Source organism: Prinia subflava, chromosome 9 (genome assembly GCF_021018805.1).
Source record: "Prinia subflava isolate CZ2003 ecotype Zambia chromosome 9, Cam_Psub_1.2, whole genome shotgun sequence".
Lineage (NCBI taxonomy): Eukaryota > Metazoa > Chordata > Aves > Passeriformes > Cisticolidae > Prinia > Prinia subflava.
The window spans coordinates 34,115,019-34,140,151 of NC_086255.1; the positions used below are offsets into that span (position 1 = coordinate 34,115,019).

At 42.1% G+C, this 25,133-nt stretch overlaps 1 protein-coding gene across 1 annotated transcript in view; it reads right to left on the minus strand.

Moving 5' to 3' along the window:
- Positions 1 to 25,133, minus strand: part of TET1 (tet methylcytosine dioxygenase 1) — a 73,398-nt gene that overhangs the window by 33,675 nt on the left and 14,590 nt on the right. The window contains exons 3-6 of the mRNA XM_063406382.1: positions 22,219 to 22,269; positions 6,018 to 8,544; positions 4,753 to 4,843; positions 4,049 to 4,142 (exon numbers count right to left, since the gene is read on the minus strand). Of these exons, the coding sequence (XP_063262452.1) occupies positions 4,049 to 4,142; positions 4,753 to 4,843; positions 6,018 to 8,544; positions 22,219 to 22,269 (2,763 nt within the window). The remainder of the gene's footprint in view (positions 1 to 4,048; positions 4,143 to 4,752; positions 4,844 to 6,017; positions 8,545 to 22,218; positions 22,270 to 25,133) is intronic.

Here is a 25,133-nt window from a genome sequence, read left to right on the forward strand (position 1 = left end):
TTCACAGGGGACACCAAAGATTTTTTTTTCCGAAGTTAAAGCCCTGACAGAAATGGTTAAAGGAAAACCGTAAAAAACAAACAAACAGACAAAACCTAAGCCTCCATTCCCTTCCCCCAAAAAGCAGGACTTAGCAAAGTTCAGGTGATACCCACGAAAGAAACTCAAGGATGAAACACCTGTAGTATTAAACGTAATGTGCATGTGCATTGTGTTGACTTTTAATACGTTGTTGCCAGAGGCCCTGAAGGTTCCCAGGAGGACCCAGCTCCGTAAAAAGCCCTGCAAGAAATCAGTTGATGCCACGATCAAACCAGCCTGGTGTCCGAGCGGGCAAGGCAGGGATCACCCAGCAGAGTTGATGCACAGAGAGAGCTCAAACTTCTCAAGGCACAGCTCAGCATTCCTGGGGGTCTGCTTTTGGATAGAGGTGGGCTCTGAGTTGGGCATTCCTGTGCAGGAATGAGAATCTGGCACAAGATCGAAAGCACTATGGAAATGCCAAATCGCTGCTTTGCAACAGTGAAAAAGCAAAAACAACTGCAAGGAATTACTGGGAACGGAGCACAGGGCTGAAAGCATTATTGCCAGCATTTTAACTTCCAGCGTAAGGGAACAGGAAGGAAAGGGAGAAGAAGATGACATTTGTGAAAGGCAACTGAGCACAAAAACACTGCCTCCAGCTCTGGGAAGCACAAAGCTGTGAATTACTGCAAACCAAGTGAGTCTTCTGGGAGGCAACTGCCCTGCTCTTCCACCTCTGTGCTATCGATAAGCCACAGAGACACAATACTGGCAAAGAGAACCTCGGCCTGACCTGGAGGGTTTTGTCATTTCTTCTCCCTCTTTTTTGTTTTTTTTAGAGCTGGAGCCTTAAAAATTGCATCATAACTCCAAATGAAGACAAAAGATAGCAATGATACCCTAGGTGATCCAAGTCAACACCCACTGAAACCAGGAGAAGAAACCCACAGGAAATGGATTTAATCCAAAACCAGCAAGACCCAAATCTCAACTGCTCTGAGGTCAGCACTGATGTGCTTTTGGCTTCAGTGCTCCAGGGTGATGCCTACAGTGAGCTACCCACAAACCACTCACAAATTCATCAACCCTTTCACATAAATTGAGGTAATTGTAATTTACCATCACCCAGAGCAGGAGAAAACCAAACCACAACACATGGTTTTACCAGCTAAAGCTCTGACCAAACAGTGGGACCAGTGAGTGCAATCACCACTGGCCGGTTCTGGGGATGCACAGTGACGTGAAACCTTTCATTACACAAACAGGCTCCTGGGAGTGACAGGCCAGTCACTTCAGCCCTTCAAAGCCTCCTTTTCTGTAATACACTACAAAACAGTACGACTTGAACAAAGCAAGAGAAATCCAAACGGAAAAGGAGGAAGAATACACTGACCCCAGCAAGTGTTCCAGGATGCTAAGTTATTTTCTAACCACACACCTGTCACCTACACAAACATCCACATACCCAGAATCTGTGGCAAAACTCTGTGAATTTTGTTTTGACAAATGAATGAGACAACACAATTTGATGGAGAGAGGATAAAACCCCAGAGGTCAAGGAATGTTGTTGCTGCCTTATGCAGTGGAAACAATCACAAGCTCATCTCCCCAGTTCATGTGGGTGTCAGTCTGAGACCTGCACACAGAACAGGCACAGGGTTCCCAACCTTGGGCAGTATTTACTGAAAATGTTTAACTGATATGAGCATTCTTGTTCATATGCAGAGGGGAAAAGTATCATCCTACAATATAATACATTAAAAATACAGAAGAGATGCTTATTACTAGAAGAGTGAAAGAGAAATAATTCTGCAAGTTTATGGCAACCTGAAATCTAAGAAAGGAGCCTGTCCCAGAAGATGTTTAGCACATCATCTTGGGAGTCACTTAAGAGAAAATAACTTAGGAGACAGTCAGTATTTTGGAATGCAGTCACTAACAGAAGAATGTATTACCTGTACACAGGTATTCCAGAAAGCTTCCTTTAATTTTAAAATGTTTCTAATAAACCAAAAAGATAAAATAACCTAGTGGAAATAGGGAAAATTATTTGTGAAAAAATAGTTTAATGTGATCAACAGATAAGTTCCATTCTTCTATCCTGTTTGCTTCAGCAGAGCTCCATCCCAGCGCTCTCAGCAGCGAGTCCCTGGGGAGCCCTGAGGGTAAGAGCATGTCCATCTGCAAAGCAGAAATGAGTCTGTTCCACAGGACACTGGAAATGAGTACGTGAAAGCCCCTGTGCAGCTACAGAGCTCATGGCTGCAAGTACCAAAGAGCACAGCAAATCTCTTCCAGATGCTTTCAAACAAACCACACCATCCAGCTTCTTTGGTTATAGCCAAAACACAAATATGCTCCACAGAAGAGTTAAAAGTAGCAACTGCCCATGAAAAAGAAATGCAACACATTGGGAACATCAACCCAAAATATGCATCTTGTACAGGATGAAACAGTTCTGCAGGAGAGGTCAGGGATTCCCTTCCCTCTCTTGTACTGAACAGTCACACAGCAATAGGAAACTTGGGAAAACATTCTTCCTCTTTAGGTGTGAATTCACACAAAAGAAAGTCACTGCTCCCTAGAACCTCCGTTAAATGAACATTAAAGCTGCATCTCACAAACATTTTACACACAGAAAGGTGAAAATCTAACGAGAGCAGGTTAGACACCTAAACCAGCCCTCTCCACAGGCACCCCAGGGCTTTCTGACTGTCACATTTGCACACTCCTCCAGGACACCTCCAGCCATGCCAGAGAGCATAAATGCTGCCATTTCTGCCTTACACAAAACACAGTGTGCTGATATTGGCAACAGAAAAACCAAGGGTAACAGTTAGTTTAAATGCCTTCTTCCTTCTAGCTGCTCACAGCTGTTTCTGTGGTAAATCCTTTAGCTCCTGTCCTCTGCTAAAACTAAGGGTTTTACTTAGCTGAAACACTGACAAGTCTTTCCATTCTTTTTGGGTCAGTTGTTTATGAAATTATTTAATTTTTTTCTTGGATACTGGATTTGTTATTAAATATTATCTGAAGCACAAGCACATATGTGATTCCCTTCTGAAAAACAGTTTAAGTATTGGAGTATAAAAACCACATTTTGACTGTTCCAAGCACAAGCAGTAAATGTTTAACATGCACATTCACTCCCATACAGTATGCAATAACCTCATTTTTGGCATGTAGTTACAAACTCTACCCTACCAACTGTACAGTTACCTTCACAGTTTTTTCAATCAAGTCTGAAATTCCTAAACACAGCAATAGATTTTTTTCTTTTAACAACCAAGTTCTTTTATTATTTTCCAAAACTCAGTTACAAGATTTCCAGTCTACTTTTTACCTCCCTCAGTGGTTTCAGCAAAGATTAAGGACAATCAATTCTTTCCAAGCCCTCTCCTGGAGCTTGTGTCTGTTACCTCATTTCCTGGCTCCTATGAAGCAATGCAAGACAAGACTTTGGTGAAACCTATCACCATAGCATTTACATTTTCAAATACTGAGTTAAGTTCCTCAAAAATAGTAATGAACCCCTTGGCATATGAGAAATTCTTCCATCACTCTCTTTTCTTCAAGTGGTCATGCAACTGAGAAAGGTTTTTAAAAATGTTCCTGGATCGTTTTCCAACTCCCCCAACCAACCAACCAACCAACCAACCAACCAACAAACCAATCAACCCTCTCTTCTTTTCTCTCTTTCACAACTCCCAGTGACATATTTCAAAAAACACTCCAACTTTCAGACACTGTCGGGTATTTCTACCTTTGTTCATCTCTGCAGCTCTGTTAAGCCTCTCCCTTTCACACTCATTCAAACCACAGTACATAACATACAGCACCACACCTTCAATTTAAACAAAAAAGGTAACAAAAAATTGTTTTCCTTAGCTTCATCATTCAGGCAGACTTTTCAATCAATTAAAAATCAGATCTTCATTAAAGATCAGATTAGATTTGAGGTCAAGGACTGCGTATCATTTGAAGCCACACAAAACAACTTTATTAATTTAATACAAAAACTTACCCACTTGGCAATTGGACAGCCCTGAGAGCTCTTTCCTTCCTTCCCTGTATAAACCACCACTTCTATTCTTACAGCACTTCCTTTTGCTCCATACCTGCATTAAACAAAGTTCATGAGTAAAACAAACTACTGGAGACCATTTTAAACGAGGACACATTTTCAATAAAAGATTAATGAATTTATTTTTACTGAGAACAGAAGAAAAACAAAGTATTTATAGAGAAAAAATTTCATTTTGTTTTAAAATCCTACTTGTAAGAGTAGTTTTTGACATCTCTCTTCTGATAAACTTGTGCCACTAAAGAAATGTCATCTGCATATAAATCCTAGTGCAATCAGTCACTGATATGACTTTTTTTCTTTCCAGTTTGCCACAGCTTCTTCACAGGCAGGACACCAGAAAACCTTACTCTGCCAGCTGCTGACCTCTGTCCTTCCTACTGGTTTCAGGGGTACCTCAGAGCACAGCACACTTGAACTCCAGCCCTGAGCTTATAAGGGCTCAGAAAAGACACACAAGTTTGGACCTGAAGCGCTCATGCTCACCTCATGCACATCTGAACAAGAAAACGCCTTATAAATGAGTACTGACAAAAGTTCAGCAAAACAAAGCTAAACACAGCAGTTCATTTCTCAGAGCTCTACTTCTTCCCCGTTTAGACAGTCAAAAATACAATGAGCATTAAAAACTGAATTTTCCTCACCTGTTCTCCATAATTTCTCTCACAGCAGCAACACTTGGTCCTGTCCCGAGGTGCGTGTAATAGGGGCCTTCATCTTTTTCTATAATTTGCTCTGTAAGCAGGTAAAGAAAACTATGTTTGCACATCCAAAATTTATTTACCCCATTAAAAGTAAAGTTAGAAACACTTTATGGAAATGCCTTCCAAATCAAATTAGAACACGAAGTTTGACACTGAAATATCATGAATAAAGAGTATGACAGGCTTTTCTCTTCAGACACATTGAAATGATTTTATATGTATTTCCTTTGATGATGCTGCTAGCCATTTTTTAATGTTACACCATAAAACCCTAATTATAGCAATATTTTGCATTCTTTCATTGGAGGAGCTGGCATGAATTGACACGTCAAATTCCCGATGTCCTTGCTGGTGGGAATATCATTAATTGATTTTAGACAAGGGAGAATTGAGGGCAATAAATTAACTGATAGTCATGTCCTACAGAACAGAAAACATAACCCAGGCCCCTTAACAAGCCCTCTGTCGATTCAGAACGAGCACCCGGGTGAAACAATGTGCCTGCAGACGAGTTGCTGTGAAGGCTCTGACCTGTCTTTCTCTCTGTCAGCGCCGGCACAGCGCCCTCACAGCCCCAGCCAAGCCGTGTCTGCACAGCCCTGCAGAGCCTGCTCCGACAGCTCCTGCTGCAACAGAGTCACTCTGCAAGGGGCCTCAACTCCACCCGAGCTCTCCTCGTGTGGCCAGAGGTGTGAGGAGCCTCGGGCATGGGCTCTTCCAGGCCATCAGGACCGACACTGACAGGAGCAAGGCCACCCCCAGCTACGCTCTCCTGCTTTTTAACAGATTTAGGCAGCAAGGACAATACACCGGGACACTGCTGCCCAGCCCACTCAGGCACAAGGCAGTTTGCGAGCATCAAAACCATGACCTGATACAATGCAGGTAAGTGCACATAAAGCACAAGTCAGCAATGGCAGAACAACGAACAGAAAAACTCTCTTTCCTCCAGGTTTAAGTTTAAGGGGAGGATTTCAACCTGCCAGCTGCAGTACAAAAAATACTCAATTCTGCTGTGCTCTGCAGGCCCAAAGAACACCAAGCAAAAATTACAAAGAGGGGAGAGTTAATTTCCTCCTGTCTTCTAATGGTGAAATACGGATTCTTGTGCAACAGCTGTCACATACACTTCCTCACATAAAAGGGAGCAACACGAGCACACCTCCATTTGAAATGTACAGGCAAAAGTTAGCAAAAACACTTACCAACACAGTCACAAGTTGGCAATTCAGATTGTCCTTTTTTGGTAGGTGTGTCTATTAAATTTTTTGTAGGGGTATCAAGAAACTTCATAGGTGATTCAAGGAAACTGCTGAGCGTGTTTTTTGCTGGGGAACACCCTGAGTCGCCTGTGCTCTGGGCGTGGTCAGTACCCAAACTGGAAGATGTCAGAACGGTCACCTCACCCACACACTCCACATTCCTGAGAGCTTCAGCAGAACCTGCTACCTGGGCCCCGCCACAGGGAACAGGCACCACCTGGGACTTCGGATCTACCTGTTGTTTGACCTGCTGAACATAGGCTTTGTTTTCACTACACATTTCGTTAGCTCTCAGGCTGGACTGGTTAAAAGTTGGTGGCAAAGGATGTGCCTGACTGACATTTGCTGTTTGCTGTACCTGAGAATTACATTTTTCTGTAAACATCTGTGGGTTTTCAGCTGGTCTTTTCAACAAGGAGGCTGTTTTCAGCTGTGAACCAGCCAGAGGATTACGGGAGGACAGGTCGCTGTGTTGGCTACGTGCAATAACTTCATTTTTCAGTGGGTCGGTGCCTAGCGGGTCACTGGAGCCCGCAGTTTTCCTTTGCTCATTCACCACTGCACAGCCAAACAACCTGTCTTTTTTTTTCTCCTGCGATGCCTCAGGTAAACACCTGTGAAATTTTATCTGTGCTTGTGGGAGAAATAATCTCGTTTTTTCTTGTGATGCTAAAGTATTTTGACTGAGCACTCTCTGTACTTTGGTTCTTGGAGATTTCTTTTCAGACGGAGCTACCCTAGAGTCCTGTGGCATGGTTTGACCAAGCTTGTGCAGTTTTGATGATATCCAAATGTCCTGCAATTCACTATGCTGGCATGACAACAGCTCTAGCTGGTTTTGATTATTTTGTTGATAGCGTGCTTCTTGAGGCTTCTTTTTGTGTCTTGGTTTCCATGGCATAGCATTTCCTTTCTTATTTGTTGCTTGCTTTTGCTTTAACAATAAGGAACTATAATTATGCCTAAAAAATAAAGATTCTTTTTTCTGCAACACATCTTGGTTATATTTTGGCTGCCTCTCATGTGATATCAGATTAAGCAGTGATGCCTTTATATCGTTCTTCTGCTGTGGATTCGCCTGGTTTGATTCAATCAGCGCTGCCAGTTGAGTTAGCTGTGCAGCTACATCCTCCTCATCCTGGCTGTGAATTCCTCCTTCTTTAATCAAATTACCTTCCGTTTTCAAATCGTTACACATTGGCTTTTGCTCTAACTGGCCAGGAGCTTCCAAGTTGTTCCTTATTTGCTGGACATCACATGAAGCACTGCAATACCCTGTGAGGGTGACTGGCTCATGAGCACAACTTTTGTTGGGATCATATCCTGAAAATGAGGCTGCATTAGATGTTGAGTCAGATAAAGTTTTGGTATCTCTTGAGGAAAACTGTAATTTATACATCTCACCAGGCGGATTGGCAGGTTTATCACACAATTCAGACACTGAACTTTGGCCATTGTACAACACTGCCTTATTAGGGAGCTGCTTCTGGGAGTGAGCGCAGTGAGCCAAGAGCTGTTGCTCATTCTGTAAGTAAGTGTCTTTGATTTCTTGCAATGCAGAGGATGTAAAGGAGGATGAGATATCCCTTTTAAAACTATGGAGCAAGTTGGAAGCTGTTTCTCCTGTACATTCAGTACTTTCAATTTTAGCTGGTGAAGTTGTTTCCAAAGGAGCTTCAGACAACTGTGTTAAAGCTTCAATAGCTACAACCTGCTCCAGAGTTAAATTTCTGGTTTTAATCAGGGACAAGAAAGTGGGCTGGAGTGCGGAATTCTCAGGCTGTGTCTCCACGTTCGGTACTTTAAAGCCATCCTTCTCAGCCTGCAGCTCCTCTTCAGGCAGCGCAGGACAACACAAGCTTTCTTGCACATCCAAGCTGGACCCTGTCTGCAAAACTGACTTATCAGAATACTCGGAGGTGCAGTTGCAGTTTTCCTCTTTCCTCATTAAAACATCCCCTTGGTTTTCTGGGTGAACACAGCCAGTGCCACTCATCAGAGCGCTTACTACGTTATTCAGATTGCTACCCGTCGGCCATTGCGTGTGGGAGGTGCTTGTCAAATCTGTCCTCTCCTTTGCAGATACATTTTCCAGTGAAGCAACTGCTTCTGGTGGTGAATAATGCAGGGTTTTTATGCCATTTTTGATGGTGTGCAGCAAGGATTTTTTTGGCTCAGTGAACTGACTGGGAGAGGCTGCTCTTTCACTGTGGTCAGTGTATTTCAAGTGTTCAGTGCCCGTCACAGCTCCGTGGATGTCGCCGTTGACGTGGACACCAAAGGATGGCTTCTCGTTATGTGCCCACTTCTCTGCTTCTAAGCCAGTCATTCTCTCTTTCTCCTTGGACTGCACATTTTCAATGGGTACTGCCTGGTTTGTCTTCACCCTGTATTTTTCACCATGACCACATATACTGCATTCCATGAGTTCTGGTCTGCGGCCATTTACTGCTTTGTTTTCTAAATTTGCCTATAAAACAATAATAAAAACCCTTGTTGTAACAGCTGCTCAAAGCACATTAAAAATAAGAAGCTTCATATTTACAGCAATTAAACCCTGCTTTGACAGATACAAGGAATATCTTAATTAGGCACAGACATTGGAAAAGAAACAAAACAGGAAGTTATAACCTGAAGGCTAAAGACCTATCCATATTTATAGCTATTTTCCCCCACTGTTGAGGGACAGAGGAAGAAATTGGGTAAATGTGGTGGTGGGAGATTAATGAAATGAATAGTCAGATAAATGATGTTAACATTGAATTAGACGTAAGGATTCAATTTTGAATTAATTTGCATGAGCAGATTAAAAAAAGGTAAAAATTTATGTTAAAAGCAAGACTGTGGATTATAGCACAAAGTTCAGCAGTAATTTGGCATAATTACATTCATTTGGCTAGACCAATAAGCTGGCTAAACCAAATACACCACTTGGTTGGACACTAGCTAATCCTGAAAACCTTGCTTCAAGTCCTTAATTACAAACCCTAAGCAGAAATGAATACAAAGCCAATTTACATCAGCTCACTTGGAAGTTACTCTTTAAACAGTTGTTTAGCTTCTGTGTTTAGATGGAAATTTCCAGGTTTCTCAACAGTCTCTCATGTAAGCTATTCAAAACTGTTGCTTTATAAACTTTAGTATTTCACTGATACTATACAGTGCATGTGGTTGAAGCAATGCCAAAATCTAGACAGAGTCAGAATACTGTGTCCTGGAAAGAATATATATATGGGCCTTAAGACTGTATTATGGATATGAAGTAAGGAGTTATGCAAAGCAAAAATAAAACTAATTAAGGCACAAACTTATGCAGAAACAGTAATTAAGGCAGGAATCCAATTTTTCTTATGTTACTCACATTTTATTTATATTACATTTTCTTTTAAAAAATCGTTTTAAATCCCAGTAGACAGTGCTGTTCCTTCACCTGACTGCAACATTTAAGAGTTCTTCAACCCCCTGTAACCTTAAGCTGTACTTCAAAGAAAACCATTACTGTTTTTCAAATCAGGTACCAGCAACACAAGGGGCTAATTAACCCCATGTAGGCACCGTACCTCACAGCAGTGCCCAGAAAATCACCCAGTACGAACCATTCCGTTCACTCAGAGATGGTTCTGTGCTCATACCTACAAAGGACATGCACTTCTGACAAAACTCAAGAAAATAAATGCAAAATAGATTTATGATTAATTATAACCATCGAGATGGAATTGCCACAAACCCTCAGGCAAAACAAGGCAGCTCCATCTGGAGCTCAGTGGTCACCTTGCAACTTATAAAATCCAAACCAGGAATCCATAGCATATCCTATATGTTCTGAGAGGCTTCATAACCTCTCATGAAAATGTTATGTAAAAACATGTCCAGCACCTGTGCAGCTAAGTCAAGCCTAAGATATTATATCCAGAAGGTTCCTTATTTATCGTCTTTTCACTACACACAGATCCTGACCAATGGCCAGTGAGCTGGAGCTCCCCTGGATCCTGGGGATTTTCTGTGAGTGATTCCCAGACCCAGGGGGTCACTGAGCACTTTCTAAAGGATCCACAAGAGCAGAACAGGTTCCACCATTCCATTGCTAGCAGGGGTAAATGCATTACACAAGTCTCTGTAACTGTACCAGAAAATATTTTAAGGGTCCACCATAAAAGAGTAAAACCCCACAATTCTATACCTGCACAAAACCTGAATTTCAATTACCTTAACTTCAGAAAGAAGTAGAATTGTTGTTCTTTCTTAGGCAAAAGTACATTTAATATCTCTACCAATCCAAAAGATTCCCAACCATGTAAATTGTAATTTTTTAATTAAAAATTATTTAATCAGATAACTAGGAAGCTGAGGACATAAAATCAAATAGATGAAAACTAATTCCCCATCAACTGCACATTTTCAACACAACATCACAGTTTGTATTCCATTCATCATAGGGATTGTTCACTACACTAAAAAACTAATAACTTCAGTGTGGTAATTTGGGAGCAATAAGAGGCATAGGGAAGGAAGAGGCTTCATCCACAATAAGCAGAGATTTTAAGATCTGGCACACAATCCACTGACAGCACTCAGTACAGAAGTGTCATCACAGTCCTTCCAACTAGATTGTTCCTCAACAAAATAATTTATCTGATCAAAAAGCACTGCTATGCTCAAAAATACTCAGAATATTCCCTAATCTGCTAGTACTGCACAGGTACAGTGTTGTGTCCCTACAGAACTCCAGTGATCCCAGCAGCAAAGGTGGAATTGCTTAAAAAAATTATTATTCATATTTCATATTTTCCACTAACATTACTAGAAGCAGCCCACAGGCAATGAGGAAGGAAAAAATCCCAGATGAATCATATCACTGGCATGAGTTAGTTCATATTCTATTTTTCCACATGAAGGCAAAATATTGTCATAAAATCAGATGTTATTGTTTTAATTAAACTCCATCTTTCAAGCACTGTGCTGCATTATCTCCTATTACTGAACTGCAGTGGATCCTAGAAGATACCTTTTCTTTTCCCACACCAGCAGAAAGTCCACTGGATAGTCTGTTAGCATGCGAAGTTAATATTTCCCACCACACAGAGCAGGGCAGACACACTACCAGGGACAGAGCTCATTTGATTCTTCCCTCAACCTAGGGAAAAAATCTATCTTCAAGTCCTGAATCTGCGTGTAAAAAACTCAGTGAAAACTACAGACAAGGATATCACAACCCCCCACAACAGTGTTAACATTCATGGGAGTTAAGCACAGAACTCAGATCTGATCAGTTTCTGAGGATTTTACACAAATGCAATGAAAAGCTGAAGAACAAAGCAGATCAATACTAATAATTTCCCCTCTCTCTCCTCAAGGAGAGCTCTACTCTGCTAGGAAGTGTGAGCCACTAACAGATCATGCTCAAGCTTAGGCTCTGCAGTAGTTTGTGCTATGAGGACAGGAACCACAAAGCCTGCTGTGGCCATTGCTGTATTACTTAAACTCCAACCAAAGACTATTTTTTATATATATATATATATATATATGTACACACACACACGAGTTCACTCTGAGCTAATGCTTCCAGCACATATGAACAGCCAGTTACAGCAAATCACTGACATTCTGAAGAGTCAGACTTACAATTAACTTCTTTAACACAAGATGCTGCTGAGGTAATGCAGAATTCACCAAATCCCAATCAAAATGTAATGCTTAAGCTACCCCCAAGATATTTCCACATCTGAGCAGAAAGCATCAATCTGTGTCTCTCATTTCAAACCTCTACAGGTGGTAACAAAACACTCTGTACTAAAGGACACCACCAGGATCAATTACTCTCAAACAATAAATATCAGATCATGCCCTGTCCAACTGATAAAATGGCTCTTCAAGCAAGTCTTGATGTGTAACAACCACTAATGCCAAATCCCTGTAAGATTTCCCTGTAACCAGCCCTCCCTGGATGATTCTGCCCAGGCCCCAGATGAATACAGGGCCCAACAGATCAAGCAATACTTGCACCCCCTGCTTGTGCCAAAGCTGGGATGACTCAAAACACAACTCTTCAGGGTCACAGCATCCATCAGCACGAAAGGACGAGTGGGTGCGGAGTGCCTGCAGGCTGCAGTGCCCTGGGTAAGCCTGGATCCTGCTGCAGTGTCTGCAGCCACACAGCCAGCCCCACACGTCCCTCAGAGCTGGACAGAGCTGGCAGCTCCTCACAGAACCGCAACAGTGATGTAAGTGTTGTTTCAGAAAAACTGTCTGGAAAAGACCCCCACTGTATTTCATCTAACATTCAAACAAGGTGTTTGTTTCATGGCCCGACTGCCACGTATCATTGCCTCACCAAGAGGCAAGAAAGCACCAAGCAGCTGACCAGCAGCAATTTACTCTCCTGTCATTTATTCCTTCTCTACTGTCTGCTCCCCAGGACATGCAGAAATTCAATAGAATTGAGGACTTGCACTGGACAGGACCAATTCACAGGGATAAGGAGATAAGACATGGATAGGATGGGCAACAGGGAGACAGAACACAGGTGCAGAGAAAAAGTTGCTTATGCTGAGTGCTGTGTAGGAATTCATGCGCTGGTTAGGACAGAGGCAGATAGAAGGTGGGATGCTGTAGAAGCTATAGGTCACCTCCTGAATACAGCTAAGTTTTCTTCTTGGGTTTTTTTTTCATTAAAGGCAGACACAGTAATACAACTAAGAATAAACTTGTATTTCAGACCACATGACATGTCTGACTACTGCAATAATGCAGACAGCAGCAACATGCAATAGGTTGCTGCCCAAGCAGGCTCCCCAAAGAGAACAGCAGAGTAGGGGCCAAGCTGCAAGCTGAGGCATATTCCCAGCAGTCTCTCCCCAGGCACAAAGCAGGTACCAGCACACTGTGTAACTGTGGACACGAAGGAGTCTCTTGGGGTACCACGCTCCCACAGTAGCTCAGCTAGGGCGTATTTTTCATAGGTCTTAATGCACAGAAACAGACTGGGGACCTTTGCTAATGTAACACAGCCTGAATGTACAAGGTGTTCTGTTCCTCAAGAGAGCAACATTCACAGATGGCACTGAGAGACAGGACAGTACTTGGCAAAATTGTGTTGACAAGTTTTACCACAGAAGCTGGTTTATACAGAAACTCAGAGGAACAAGAGGTTCTGCAAATCTGGAGGAAGGAACCTGACCAGGGGCATGACATTCAGGCTTTCCTGGAATCATCCTCCTCACTTCTAAGTTCCCTGAGTATCAAACCACCCAGTCACCACTTGAGCATCACAGCAGGTTTTGCTACAGCTGAAAAGTCTGCTCTAGTTGCTGGTTGCTTTTTTTTTTTTTTTTTTTTTTTTTTTTTTGTAGCCACAACAGCAAAGAACATTCTCTAAGCTACAGCTTAGCTCTCAGTTTCATCTCCATTTAATCTACATTTATATCATCTTTGCCATGTTCTTCAAACACCAGCCAACCTTGCCACCAGAAAAGCTCCTTATTGTCTCTTCCCAGGAGGAATTAGCACATTATGGCCTCCAAGTCTTCATACCTTTGTTCTCTTCCTTTTCTCTCCTACATCTCTACCAGAGCAGAGCCCTCCCACGCACCTTGTACAACAGCTTGAGTGAGACCATTTATAAAGAACATCTACAGTATCAGACTCTAAAGGATACAGTTACTAACAAACTTAAAAACTACAGGATACTAACCTGACTGTAAAGGTTTAAAATGGTGGCTCCCATAGGAATGTATTTATTGGATTACAGCTTGGCAATAAGCTCTCTCAGCTACAAACTCAAATTGCTGTTTCCATCAACTCCTATCTCTAGCTTGTAAAAGCTACAACCAGGAGCAAGAAAAAAGGGTGAAGGACGCCCCATTCTCCTACGCATGCATCCAAGAAGTGGATTTGTTAAGACAAAAAACCCCAAACATTACAGTACTTTTTCTGCCACAGAAGCAAATACAAACAAGCATTTTGCCTGGTCATTTTTGTTTTCATTGGGTTTTGGGTTTGGTTTGGTTTGTTTTTTACTGGTGTTTTGAATTACTCAATCATTTGTCTTCAACACTGAAACCAAGCACTCAAAGAGACCCTGGCAGCTCTGGAAAATATAGCACTTAATTAAGCCTGAAAAGAAAAATTATACAATCAGCAGCAGTATGTATTCCCCAACAGAACTTTCCCTAATGTGCTTTAGCTCAAAAGCAGAGATGAAAGAATTCAGTCTCTGAATTTACCCACCCTAGCTGAAGCCTCTTGTGCTATACCCATTTATGAAAGCATCAGCAGAGTGTTAAGGAAGGGCTGCCTGGCCCTTCCCTGCAAATGGAGAATCCTCACAGTGTTTGTAACAGGGGCTTCAGGGAGCAAACCACAGCCACATGTAACCTTCTTAGCAACAATCTGAGAGCAGTGAATGAATACTTACAAAAAATAGCAAACAATTCAAAGACCAGACATGATGCTTCATAAATCAGACTGGCAAGCCAGCCATTTCATTACAGCTAAAGAGAGATTCTGGGTTTAGCAAGAGGTATGGGATTGTGTTTACAAAAGGCAGGTTTCTACCTTGGAAAGCAGTGCCTTCCAGGAGACATTAACACGGTCAATTATCAACAGCACAGTAACTATAGAAACTCCTGGTACAACTTTATGGCTGAAAGGGTTAGTTAGATTCTTGGGTGCATAAATAACAATATAATTAGGAAAAGGCTGGTTACTTTCAATCCTGCACTCGGCACTTTTGCACCTGCTAGCAGAATAAAGCATCCTGTTCTGGCATCCCCAATTCAAGCGAGACATTGATATGCTGGAGAGGGCTCCAAGGACCACAAGAATGACAAAGGATTGAAACATCTTGGAAGTGAAAGCCTCAAGTTCACTCTCTACTCACTCTCTCCAATTTAGCAAAGAGAAAGAAAATTGAAAAGCCACAAACTCCTGCTCAGTCTATGTGGAAAAGAATGCTGATAACAGAGGGCTCCTTGTTCTAGTAGACAAAAGTATAACAAGACTCAATGACTTTAAGTTAAGGCTGGAGAAGTCTGGCCTTGAACTATGGTGCACATTTTTGCAGCGAGACAAAGAGAGAACAAAGAATTTTTTTAAGCATCTTGTTAGGTGTTTGGATGCACTTCTCATCCATGGGAATTTTCAAAGTCAAGTTCTTTCAGCTATTTTTTAAAAAAATTATGATTAAGACAAGTAAAAGGATACAGTCTTACAACCTCCCAGCACAAGAACAAGTGTTCGTAATGATCTTTCCTGGGTTTACCACATGTGAAACAAACTGAGACAAGTTAATTTCTCTCCAGGTTCAGTGCAGTAAAGATCCAAACTGCTAAGCTAACAACATAACTTCCACAGTTCCTGTAATCTAACCAGGAAGATATCCAGACCCTTGATTTAGGACACAGTTCTGTGCCCCACACTTGTTGTACAATCAATTACATTATTTACAAGTCACTACACGTTGGTAGCAGCTCTCACACCAGAACTGCTAAGGACACACAACACCATTCTAGCCTGGTTTTAAGGCTGATGAGGGGCTACAAGACAAAAAGGAGTAACTAATATTCCTTAGAAATAGAAAACTCAGTGACAGAAGCACCTTAACTCAGATTAAAAAAAAATAGCCATGCTGATCTCTTAAGGCACCAGGCTACAAGACAGCACTATTCAGCATTTTTCTTTTATGTTTTGCTTACTCTCATGAGGAAAAAAAGCCTAAAAAATAGTAAATTATGTTTCCTTTTCTGTCTGAGAGCTTCCACATCTATGGTTTAAGTAAAGCTCAGGTAGAATTTGCACTGTAACTTCCACTTGCTCTTTCTACAGGAGTTGCAGTAGAATTTGCACTGTAACTTCCACTTGCTCTTTCTACAGGAGTTGCAGCTTCACTCCCATGCTGGAATAACAGCAATGCTGTTTTGGAGCAGCACTGCAAGAGTGGTGTTTGCACCACAGAATTCAGACAGCGATCATCTGTCACAAAAGTGAATGCTTTGCATTTATAAACACAGAGCAGTTTCTCCTCTTATTCACAAGTCCAGCAAAGCCCTTATTTTAGTAAAATTAAATGCAGAGCCCCATTTTACTATAGAGCACTGATTAAACTATAACGCAGTACAGACAGCACCAACAAAACACTGAGAAAGGAATTCAGTCAGGACACAAACCACCCAATTGTAAGTCAGCTTCAAAAAATCCTAATATTCTAGAAGGCTTGAGAATAAAGTTGTTAGGACAACAAGGACAGTCTTGTATATAGTCTATATAATAATTTTACATAAACAGATGAAAAGGGATTATTGTTAGTTGCTTATATGTAAATGCCATTTTCCTTTTTCTTTACATCATTTAAGTTTCATACACTTAACATTTAAAAAGAAAGCATGAATTCTTTTTACCTTCTCAATGAAATCCTATAATTAGGAATTTATTTTAGTATGAATCAGATCTCTTGGTCTCTACAAAAGCAAGGCTCCTACTATTGTCAATGAGAAAATCTGCTGTTGTAGTATCATCTACATTAACTTTCCCATAATCAGTAACACTAAACAAAAATCTTGGTATAACACAGCAGAAAGAAAAAAAAATCACAGAAGAGAAAATTCTGCTGCCACTTAGGTCAGTTTAGGGCTTCTCAATGGTTTTCTCCCACATCAACTGCTAAAAGCAATTAACAAACTTGCTCAGCAATATGGTATCAGATCCTAAACAGGCAGCACCCATTTTCAAAGCATTTTCTAGATATTACTATCAATAAATGCATGGCCAGCAGCACACTGAGAACAGACTACTGGAATTGGCAGAGCCATCCCAGTTATTTCAAAGCCTGCATTACATACAGCAAGTACAAGTATTGATTAAAGCTCATAATGCAGTAGTGAATGGAAACAAAATCAACAAAGCAACATGCCTGGAAGAGAAATCCTGTGTTTATTTTGTAATACTTCATTAAGAACATCTAAACATGTCAATCAATATACCTACACAACTGACCTTCATCTCCACATGTACATTTTCTTTCCTTTCCACAAGCTATGATGCTTTTATTGGATATTTTATGACATTTTTGATCACAAAGATATTTTCTATCTGTTGTGAAGCTCCACTTCTAAATACAATAAAGTGGAAGGCCCTCCAATAAAACATGCCACGAGAGTCAGGATCTACAAATCAACAGTGATTCAAACCATGCAAACCCCTTCAAAGGCACTGTGACCATGAGGTTCAGCCTGGCCTTTCTGAACACTTTGCAGCCTCCACGTGCCTCTGCCGCAGCAATCCCTGAGGGGCGGCGCTGCTCCCACAACTGCTCTGCCACGGCACCAAAGCGTTCAGACAGGAGCCCCTGCTCCCCCTGTCACTGTGAAGAGACACTGTGCCTCTCTTCCCTCGGCGCTCCGGGGGCTGTGGGGCAAAGGGCAGCACGGGGACACCAGAGGAGGGATGGCAGAGGGAGCAGCACACAATAAGGGAGCCCTCCAGGAACGGGGCAAGGGCAGCACAGCACCTCTGCACATCCCATGAAAGAGCCTACATGGGACAGGCTCCAGCTCCACCAGAAACTGGAAAAAATAAGGATTAGAAAATAACTAGAGTAAGATTAATAATTTACAGATCACTTACAAAGGCTTTCTTTGTTAGAGCTCTATTCAAAAACATCTACATACATGAGTAGTCCTGGCAGAACTGTACAAACAACATGCAAGTGCTTCATATGTTCATGAGTGCATTCATGTGGAAGTGCTGGGAAAGTTGCACAGGCAAATGCCCTGTGCTAAATCACAACCATAATCATGCCTGCTCACATCGAGTGGCTGCATGAGCCTACCAAAAGCAAAATAAAATTTAAAGATTTAATCCCATTTAGACAGAGGCACATTCACCTTGAAAAAGATGAAAATGAGAACATTTTTTTCAAAAACTGTTGAAAAATCCAGGTAACAGCTAAGTTAATTATCTTACTTTTAAAAATACAAGTTAAATGGTTTGTGTAGAACGCTCTGTTACCACAAGTAAGGTCTACCTACCAAAAAAAGGGAGCAAAAAGACAGGGAGTAACAAACAGGCAGAAACTTTCAACCATTACTCAAAGCAATTTTAATTGGTATTTACTGAAGGAGTATGCTCCAAGGTGATAATGTCTATTAAAAAAAAATATGATAAGTCCTTTCTGGACAACATCCTTTCTAACTTGTATTGTAGCATTCTTCCTTCTGTCTCTAAAATTCCACAGCAGTGCAATTCCATTCACTGACTTGCTCATGTCTCAGTTTAAAGGGGAAAAAGCAATAAAATTTAATTTCATCCAGCTAAATATTCTGGCAGATATTCTGCCCTAAAAATATACACCATAATTTAGAATAAATGTTCCAGATCAGTTCAGTCCTTGCTGACTTCAAGCATTACCATGAACTTTAGCACTTGCTTTCCTAAATCTTGTTAATACATGTATGATCTTGATCAAAAAAGTGTATTTTTACCTTCTCTGAGCTGCAAAACTAAAACTGCATCATAAAAAGGGCAACAGCAAGTCTGCCAAGCCAACTTTATATTTTTTACAAGACTGCTTTGTATATGTGGAGAAGAAAAATTAAGAGGGTGCTCAATTAGCTATTTGCAGCCTTGATAGAAATGCAACTTTCCTGTTCCTAATACGATGTTTATAAACAACCCCAAAGTTCTGGATAGTGAGTCATCTCCGGTTTTTGGCTTGCCTTCAGCTGAGGGGATTTTACAGAGTGTGAGCAGGCTCTGTTCACACTTTGCTGGCGCCCCCAGTCACCACTGCAGCGTTTATGAAGAAACACGCAAACAGAACAGAGAATACAGACTGTGCAGGCAGCCACGAAATTCACTTAGCACTGCGTATGTCATTCTGGATTTCTCCCCTCTCTCTCTCTTCCCTATTTTTCCCCTCCCTTTTTTCCCCTCTTCCTTTTGTTTTGCTGTTCTTTCAGGTTTCTTGGATCTCCATCAGGGCAACAAACAGCCACAGCCATCCAAAAGGTAGCCCTGGCTCCCCAGAACGCCCAGGAAAAACCACGGATTGTGCTTCACCAGCTGCCTCCTGGTCTGTGGGGAGGTTTCCTCACTGGTGCCACTGCTGCCTACACGCGGTAAGTGCAGATTTTCCTGACGACACAAGGCCATGTGCACCCGTCCTGTTCTTCTAAGCCCTGTGGTAATGAACTTGGAAGTGACTGCAGGCATTTCCCTGTCTTTAGGAAGAGGTGCACTGCACTGCCCAAGCTGAGCCACAACACCAGTAAGTGGCTAAAAAGGATGATGTTAAGTGAAGCTGAGTGTATTATGTAACTTTCAAACTGCAGGCAAAGGAATTTTTAAGTATGAATCCCTTCTATATAGATTTTCCATTATCAGGAATAAAATTAAAGAAGTGTCTGCTTAGCTGGGAAAAGAACACAATATAAACCCTAAGGAAAACTAAGTATATTCCTTCCCTTGTATCCATTACTGTGAGCTTACAAAGACTCTCTCTTTAATGAGCACTTGCTTGCTAGAAGTGATGAATATTTCAGATGTTCTTTCAAAATAACCATGGAGAACCTAATACAGTATTTATGGCACAGATGAATTTCCTAAATGAGTTGCCCAATAACCAGAAGGAGCATTAAGACGTGAGTATGGAAAACTATAAGTAGTATGCAAAAGGTACAGTATAGTAGTGTGTATCACTTTTAGTCTTGTTTATATCTGTCCAACCCATTTGCAACTGGAAAACACTGCTTATTTCCCTGTACAGAATTTGTGAATGGCTTGGTCCTCAGCAGCATAGTTAGAACACAAACCCCCTAAGTAAATAAATGTGCATCTTCAAACTTTAGGAGAGTTAGGAAAAAAATCAAAAGTCCTTGTATTATTGGAAGAAAGTACCACAAATCCTCCTTTACTAAACTAAAGAATACTGTTTAAAGAAAATACGAAGAAAAAAATGACATATCCTGTTGAAATGTTGTCAACTGTCAAAACCTGTATGCAATGGTCAGATGCTCTCAGCCACTAGCAATCATAAAATCAAACACTGAAGTCATAATTCAACAGATAAGACAACACCACTTTACACAGCTGTCCCACCAGCAGAAGCCAGGTCAGAGTCATAGAACATAATGCCACATTTCTAAAAAATGCCCAAGTAAAGAAGTCTGCAAATGATGCAGTTTTTTTAAAGTTTGCAGCAGCTGACAGAGCTGCAATGTAACTTGAGATGCCCAGCCACCCTTGTCCCACCCAACACCAAAGGCCAACCCCCAGCCGCCCCAGCTCCATGAGATGCCTTCAGAGGTACTGTGCCTTCTTTGGTGGATGCGATTGGACAAACTCTTAGGAAATACACTTCAGCACCACAAAACTAATACAAATACTAGAAAACACGAAGAACAGTACCCCAAACAAAGAGGGAATCCACAGAATCAGCTCAGCCAAGGAGAAGTCAAACCGGAAATCAACCCAGGCCCAACAGTTGACGTGGCTACTGCGCACACACAGGAGCAGACAAACCTTTCCGTTCAAGAGCCAAGGGTGGAAAAAAACCCTTCAGAAGGCTTTTTGGAAAGGACAGGAATGACAGACTCATATTACATAGCAACCTGCTGGGCCATCAAATCACAAACAGTGGCAAAATGAACTCAAGGGGAAAATCTCAAGACCAACCGTGAGCCCCGACTGCAGACAGACACCCAACAGAAGGTATCTGTGACCAAAAAAACACATTTTCCACACTTTGCCAGGACAGGCATCACCCCAATTACAGATCATAAACTGCTTTAGAAACACTCCTTTTTTTGCATGCTACTGTCAACAGCACAAAAGATGGAATGAGCAAATACTTCAAGCTTTAGCTACACCCATGTAGTATATTGTAGTATATACAAAGAGCAGCAGTATTAAAATGAGTCTATAAAATCATACACAGAACAACAAAAATACTAATATTTAATGGCTTATTTCAATGCAAAAAAAAAGACCACTGACATTTGCTAGCATTGTACAACCACTATTAGTGTTAGCACATAGGTAGGTGTTTTGCAAAACTACTCCACATGAAAAGACAGACACCCTTGAGGCTGGACAGGCTATTTGCTCCTTACTTAATCTTAACGTTGGTTTTTCTTAACAAAGTTTCTGTAATGTGTAACAGTGACAACACAAACGTTGAGAAATTGGAATGTTTTCAAGTAAAATGGCACTACAGACCAGTTAGCATTTATCAAATCCAGTATATCCAATAACTTCTGAAATTTCAGTGTACTGAAACGATACTTAACTTATTACGTTTAGCTGATATAAGAGAATAGTTCAACAAAGTAAGTTTAACAACATACTCTTTGTTTGCATTTCACTAGCCCCATCTTACTTGCCCCATCCATCCTTCAACATGTTAGTTCGCAATAACAAAATTAATGATTTCATTCTCTTCAAAACAGTCTAAAGATTAACTGAGAGAAGTAATATCAACACACTATCTGTTACTTTAAAAAACCAACAAACAACCCAAAACATTAGCCATGTTGTGGCTAGAGTGCAGCAAATCTGTATTTTGGTACAAAAACTAAGGCATTTGCATTTGCAAGACCAATCTTTTGTTATCACGAAAGACAGCCATCTCAAAAGTGTGGAAGGAACATGTTACCACTGAAACTGAAGGTGGTTGTAAGTTTACAGGATTTTCAGTTTCAGTTGAGGTATTCTAAAGTTTAAAGAAAGAGAGGAAATCAAAACTTCAGTAAAGTAAGTACAAAAATTCCACTTTTGTTAACTTGGCTTCCAATTTAACGTTGACTTCTCACATGAAAATTCAGATGTCATAAAACCTGTATGCTAAAAGCATTTAACTGTTACCTCTGGAAATATGAAAATAGGAACAGAAGAAATTAAAGGGAACGTTCAACGCAAGGAAAAGCAAACTTTTGGTCTGCAGACTTGTGCAGGGAGGTTCAAATATGTCTACAACATGCTGGAGAGAAAGAGGAAAGAAAGGACATGTTCTGTGCTTTTAAAATTAGCTAATCTGCTTAATAGCTGGAAAGCGCCGCTACCCAGCCTTTAACCCTTTGCTTTCCTGGGCCGTATGACAAGAAAATGCTGCTCAAAACGGGAGGGGATAAATATCAAAGCAATCATCGGTTACCTTTAAAACTCTTTGCTTCCTCCTCTGAGGCCTTTTGTTTTCTGTTAGAACCTAAAAAAACATCAAATTGCAGAATATAAGTTGTGGTCAAAAAGGCAGGCAGACACTCCGATTTTTATTATGGAACAGCGATATTTCTGCCATACCCCGAGTGCTTTACACGCAGCCCTCGCACGGGCCGGCGGCGGCTCCCGGCGGCCCGTCCGCCGCCCCCGCGGCGCCCCTCACATCGCGGGAGCCCCGCGTTCCCCCTCACGGCGGCGGCCCTGCCCCGCCATCTTTGCTTCCTGCCGCAGCGGCGGCCGCGCGGGCGCGCGCCGCGTGCGGCCCCGCGGGAGCGCGCCGCGCCCGCAGCGCCCCCCCGCGGCCTCCCGCCCGAACAAAGGCGCGGCCGCCCGCAAGAGCCGGCACGGAGCCGCCGCGCCCGCGGAGCCGGCGCCGCCCCGCGCCCCGGGCACGGCCCCGGCGGTGCGGGCCGCCCGCTCCGGGCACCGCGGCCGGGCGCGCTCGGCTGGGCTCGGGCCGCAGTGAGAACGGGGTCAGGCGAGGACACGGCCCCGTGCACCCGCACGCGTGCGCACAGCGCCGTGCACGGGCGGCACGGCCCCGGCCCTCTCGTGAGCGGCTCCGGGGATGATCGCCGGGCACCGGCGGCCGCGGTGGGGCTCCGCAGCCGCACCGTCCTGGAAAGAGTGGAAATCGGTGCTCACCGGTGGAGGCCGCAGCCACAGCGCCGGCCTTCACCTGCTCTCCCAAGCCGAGGGGACGCGACGCTACTCGAAAACCTCAGCCTGGCGCCAGGAGCCCAGCGCCCACCGGACTCAGCAGCCGGCGGCCCGCTGAAAGACACTCCTCCGTCTTCATCTATTCCTGCACCCCGCAGAACAAACCTACTGCCATGAGAGCTGGCCACCATAGAAACATCAAGTGCTATTCCTTTCCCACAGCTGCACCCGCTTCAAACGCTCATCCGGATGGAAGGAGGACGGAGGGGTCACAGCTCTACCAGTGCTCACAGCCAGCCCTCGTGGATCACACAGACATTTGCTAACTAGGGACAACTAACAAATAACAACCTACAAATAACGCCAAAGCATTCACTGAAGCAAGTCACAGTTGACATCAAACCAGAACGCTGGCCACAGATTTATGCACGAAAGACAAAAACCAGTAAGAACACCTTTTGATCAGCTACAAACTGCAATCTGTTTTCTTATCTAGTGCTAGACTGTAATGTAATTACTGTCCACTTATTGGTGCAAATCAGTTAAATAGCAGAAATGCTCAGACATGGACACACAACTCATTCCCCAGTGTGGCAATTAAATCAGAGAAAGCTGATGCCCATTTTTTGTTGTCTGATGCTGCGTTGTATCTAAGCTCTTCATTTGTTGCACCATAATGATGTATTAAATAGGATTTAGGACAAGGTTAAAATGAAAATACGAATTTATATTTTTCCCCCAAGTCCCCCAAGTCTACAAGGGTCTTTTTGCACATTAAAAATGAGAGTGGAAATCACATACTCTTAGTGATCTGATTCTTCTTCACAGTTCTGGCTATTTAAGATGCTTTACAATCCAGGGGGCAAAAAGCAACAGTATTCTGTTTGCTTAGAAACCTAAGATCCTGCAGTCTGATTTAGTCCCCAGACTGGTGCATGCACTGGACAGCACTGGACAGCAGTTTCAGGTTCCTTGTAACCTCATGTTAGGGGTCCTCAGACACAAGGAAGGAAAGAAACCTCTTCAAATAATTTCCCCATAAAAGCTTTAAGAACCAATACAGAAAATGAGGAGCAGTGAAGAGGCAATTTGTTAAATACAGCCTCTGAAAATAACTAGAGCACAAACGAACCCATCTCACTGTAATTCAGGCTGCATTATAGTCCACGCACAGGAACACAGAGAAATGGCAAAGTACTGTGAGCTGTAATTATTTAACAGCCCCACAGAGTATGAGTATCTGTGTAAAATAAGAGTAAACTGCACACTCCAACTCCCTGCCCTGCAGCTGTGGGGTAGGGAAGGCTGTATGCAGCTTTGCTCATCACACAGATTACCAAACTCCTCTAGCTGTGTGCTAGCCCCTTATAAAACTTCCAAGTATTGTACTCAGGAGTGTTTCTATGTGCACTCATTTTAAAATTCAACTGACTTAAATATTTCTGGAATCTATTGTAAAATAAATACCACGAAGTCTAAATTTCTCGATTATAGCTGGGCCTGGCTGGAAAAAGAATTCCATTTTGCCTTTTTTTTTTTTTTTTTTTTTTTTTAAGATTTCAACACTTGGGTTTGTTCCAAAGCAGAGCAAAACTTTCAAAAATTCAAGAGGAGACAGATGGGATGTGGGAGACAAAAGTTCAAGTTCCTGGTCTGCATTAGGCAAAAAGCCCTTACCACCAACATCTTCTAATAATTCTCATCCTCTTTTTAAGTTTTAAACAGAAATTTCATTTCTCAAGCCTTGAGAAACTTAAATAGTTGCATTAAGACAGATAGTAGCTGTGAAACGTTCCTGTTCATTGAGCATTTTCCATTCAAGGAATGGTTTACTGGAAAGTTCCCCACCAACTTGAATTGCAGCATCCTTTTTTAATATGTCTGGGTTTTTCAGAAGTGAGTTAAAAATCCACAGAGAAGCAGGCCCTTATTGTTATTTAATATTTCATGTTACTCAGATTACAGCTATTAAATAAGATGTCTGGAGACACCTTTGGCAACCCAAGTGAACTAACACTCAGTGACCTCATTTTTTTGGTCAGTTTGTTGACTACAGGTCCCACTAAATCTAGCTATTTAGTTCTAATAGGAATTAAAGCTCTCCCCAGCAAATGCTTTCAATCCAAGAAGACTCCCTGCCTAGGCAGAACCCTAAAATGTGGGCACCTTGCCTTGACCAGCCCTGCAGAA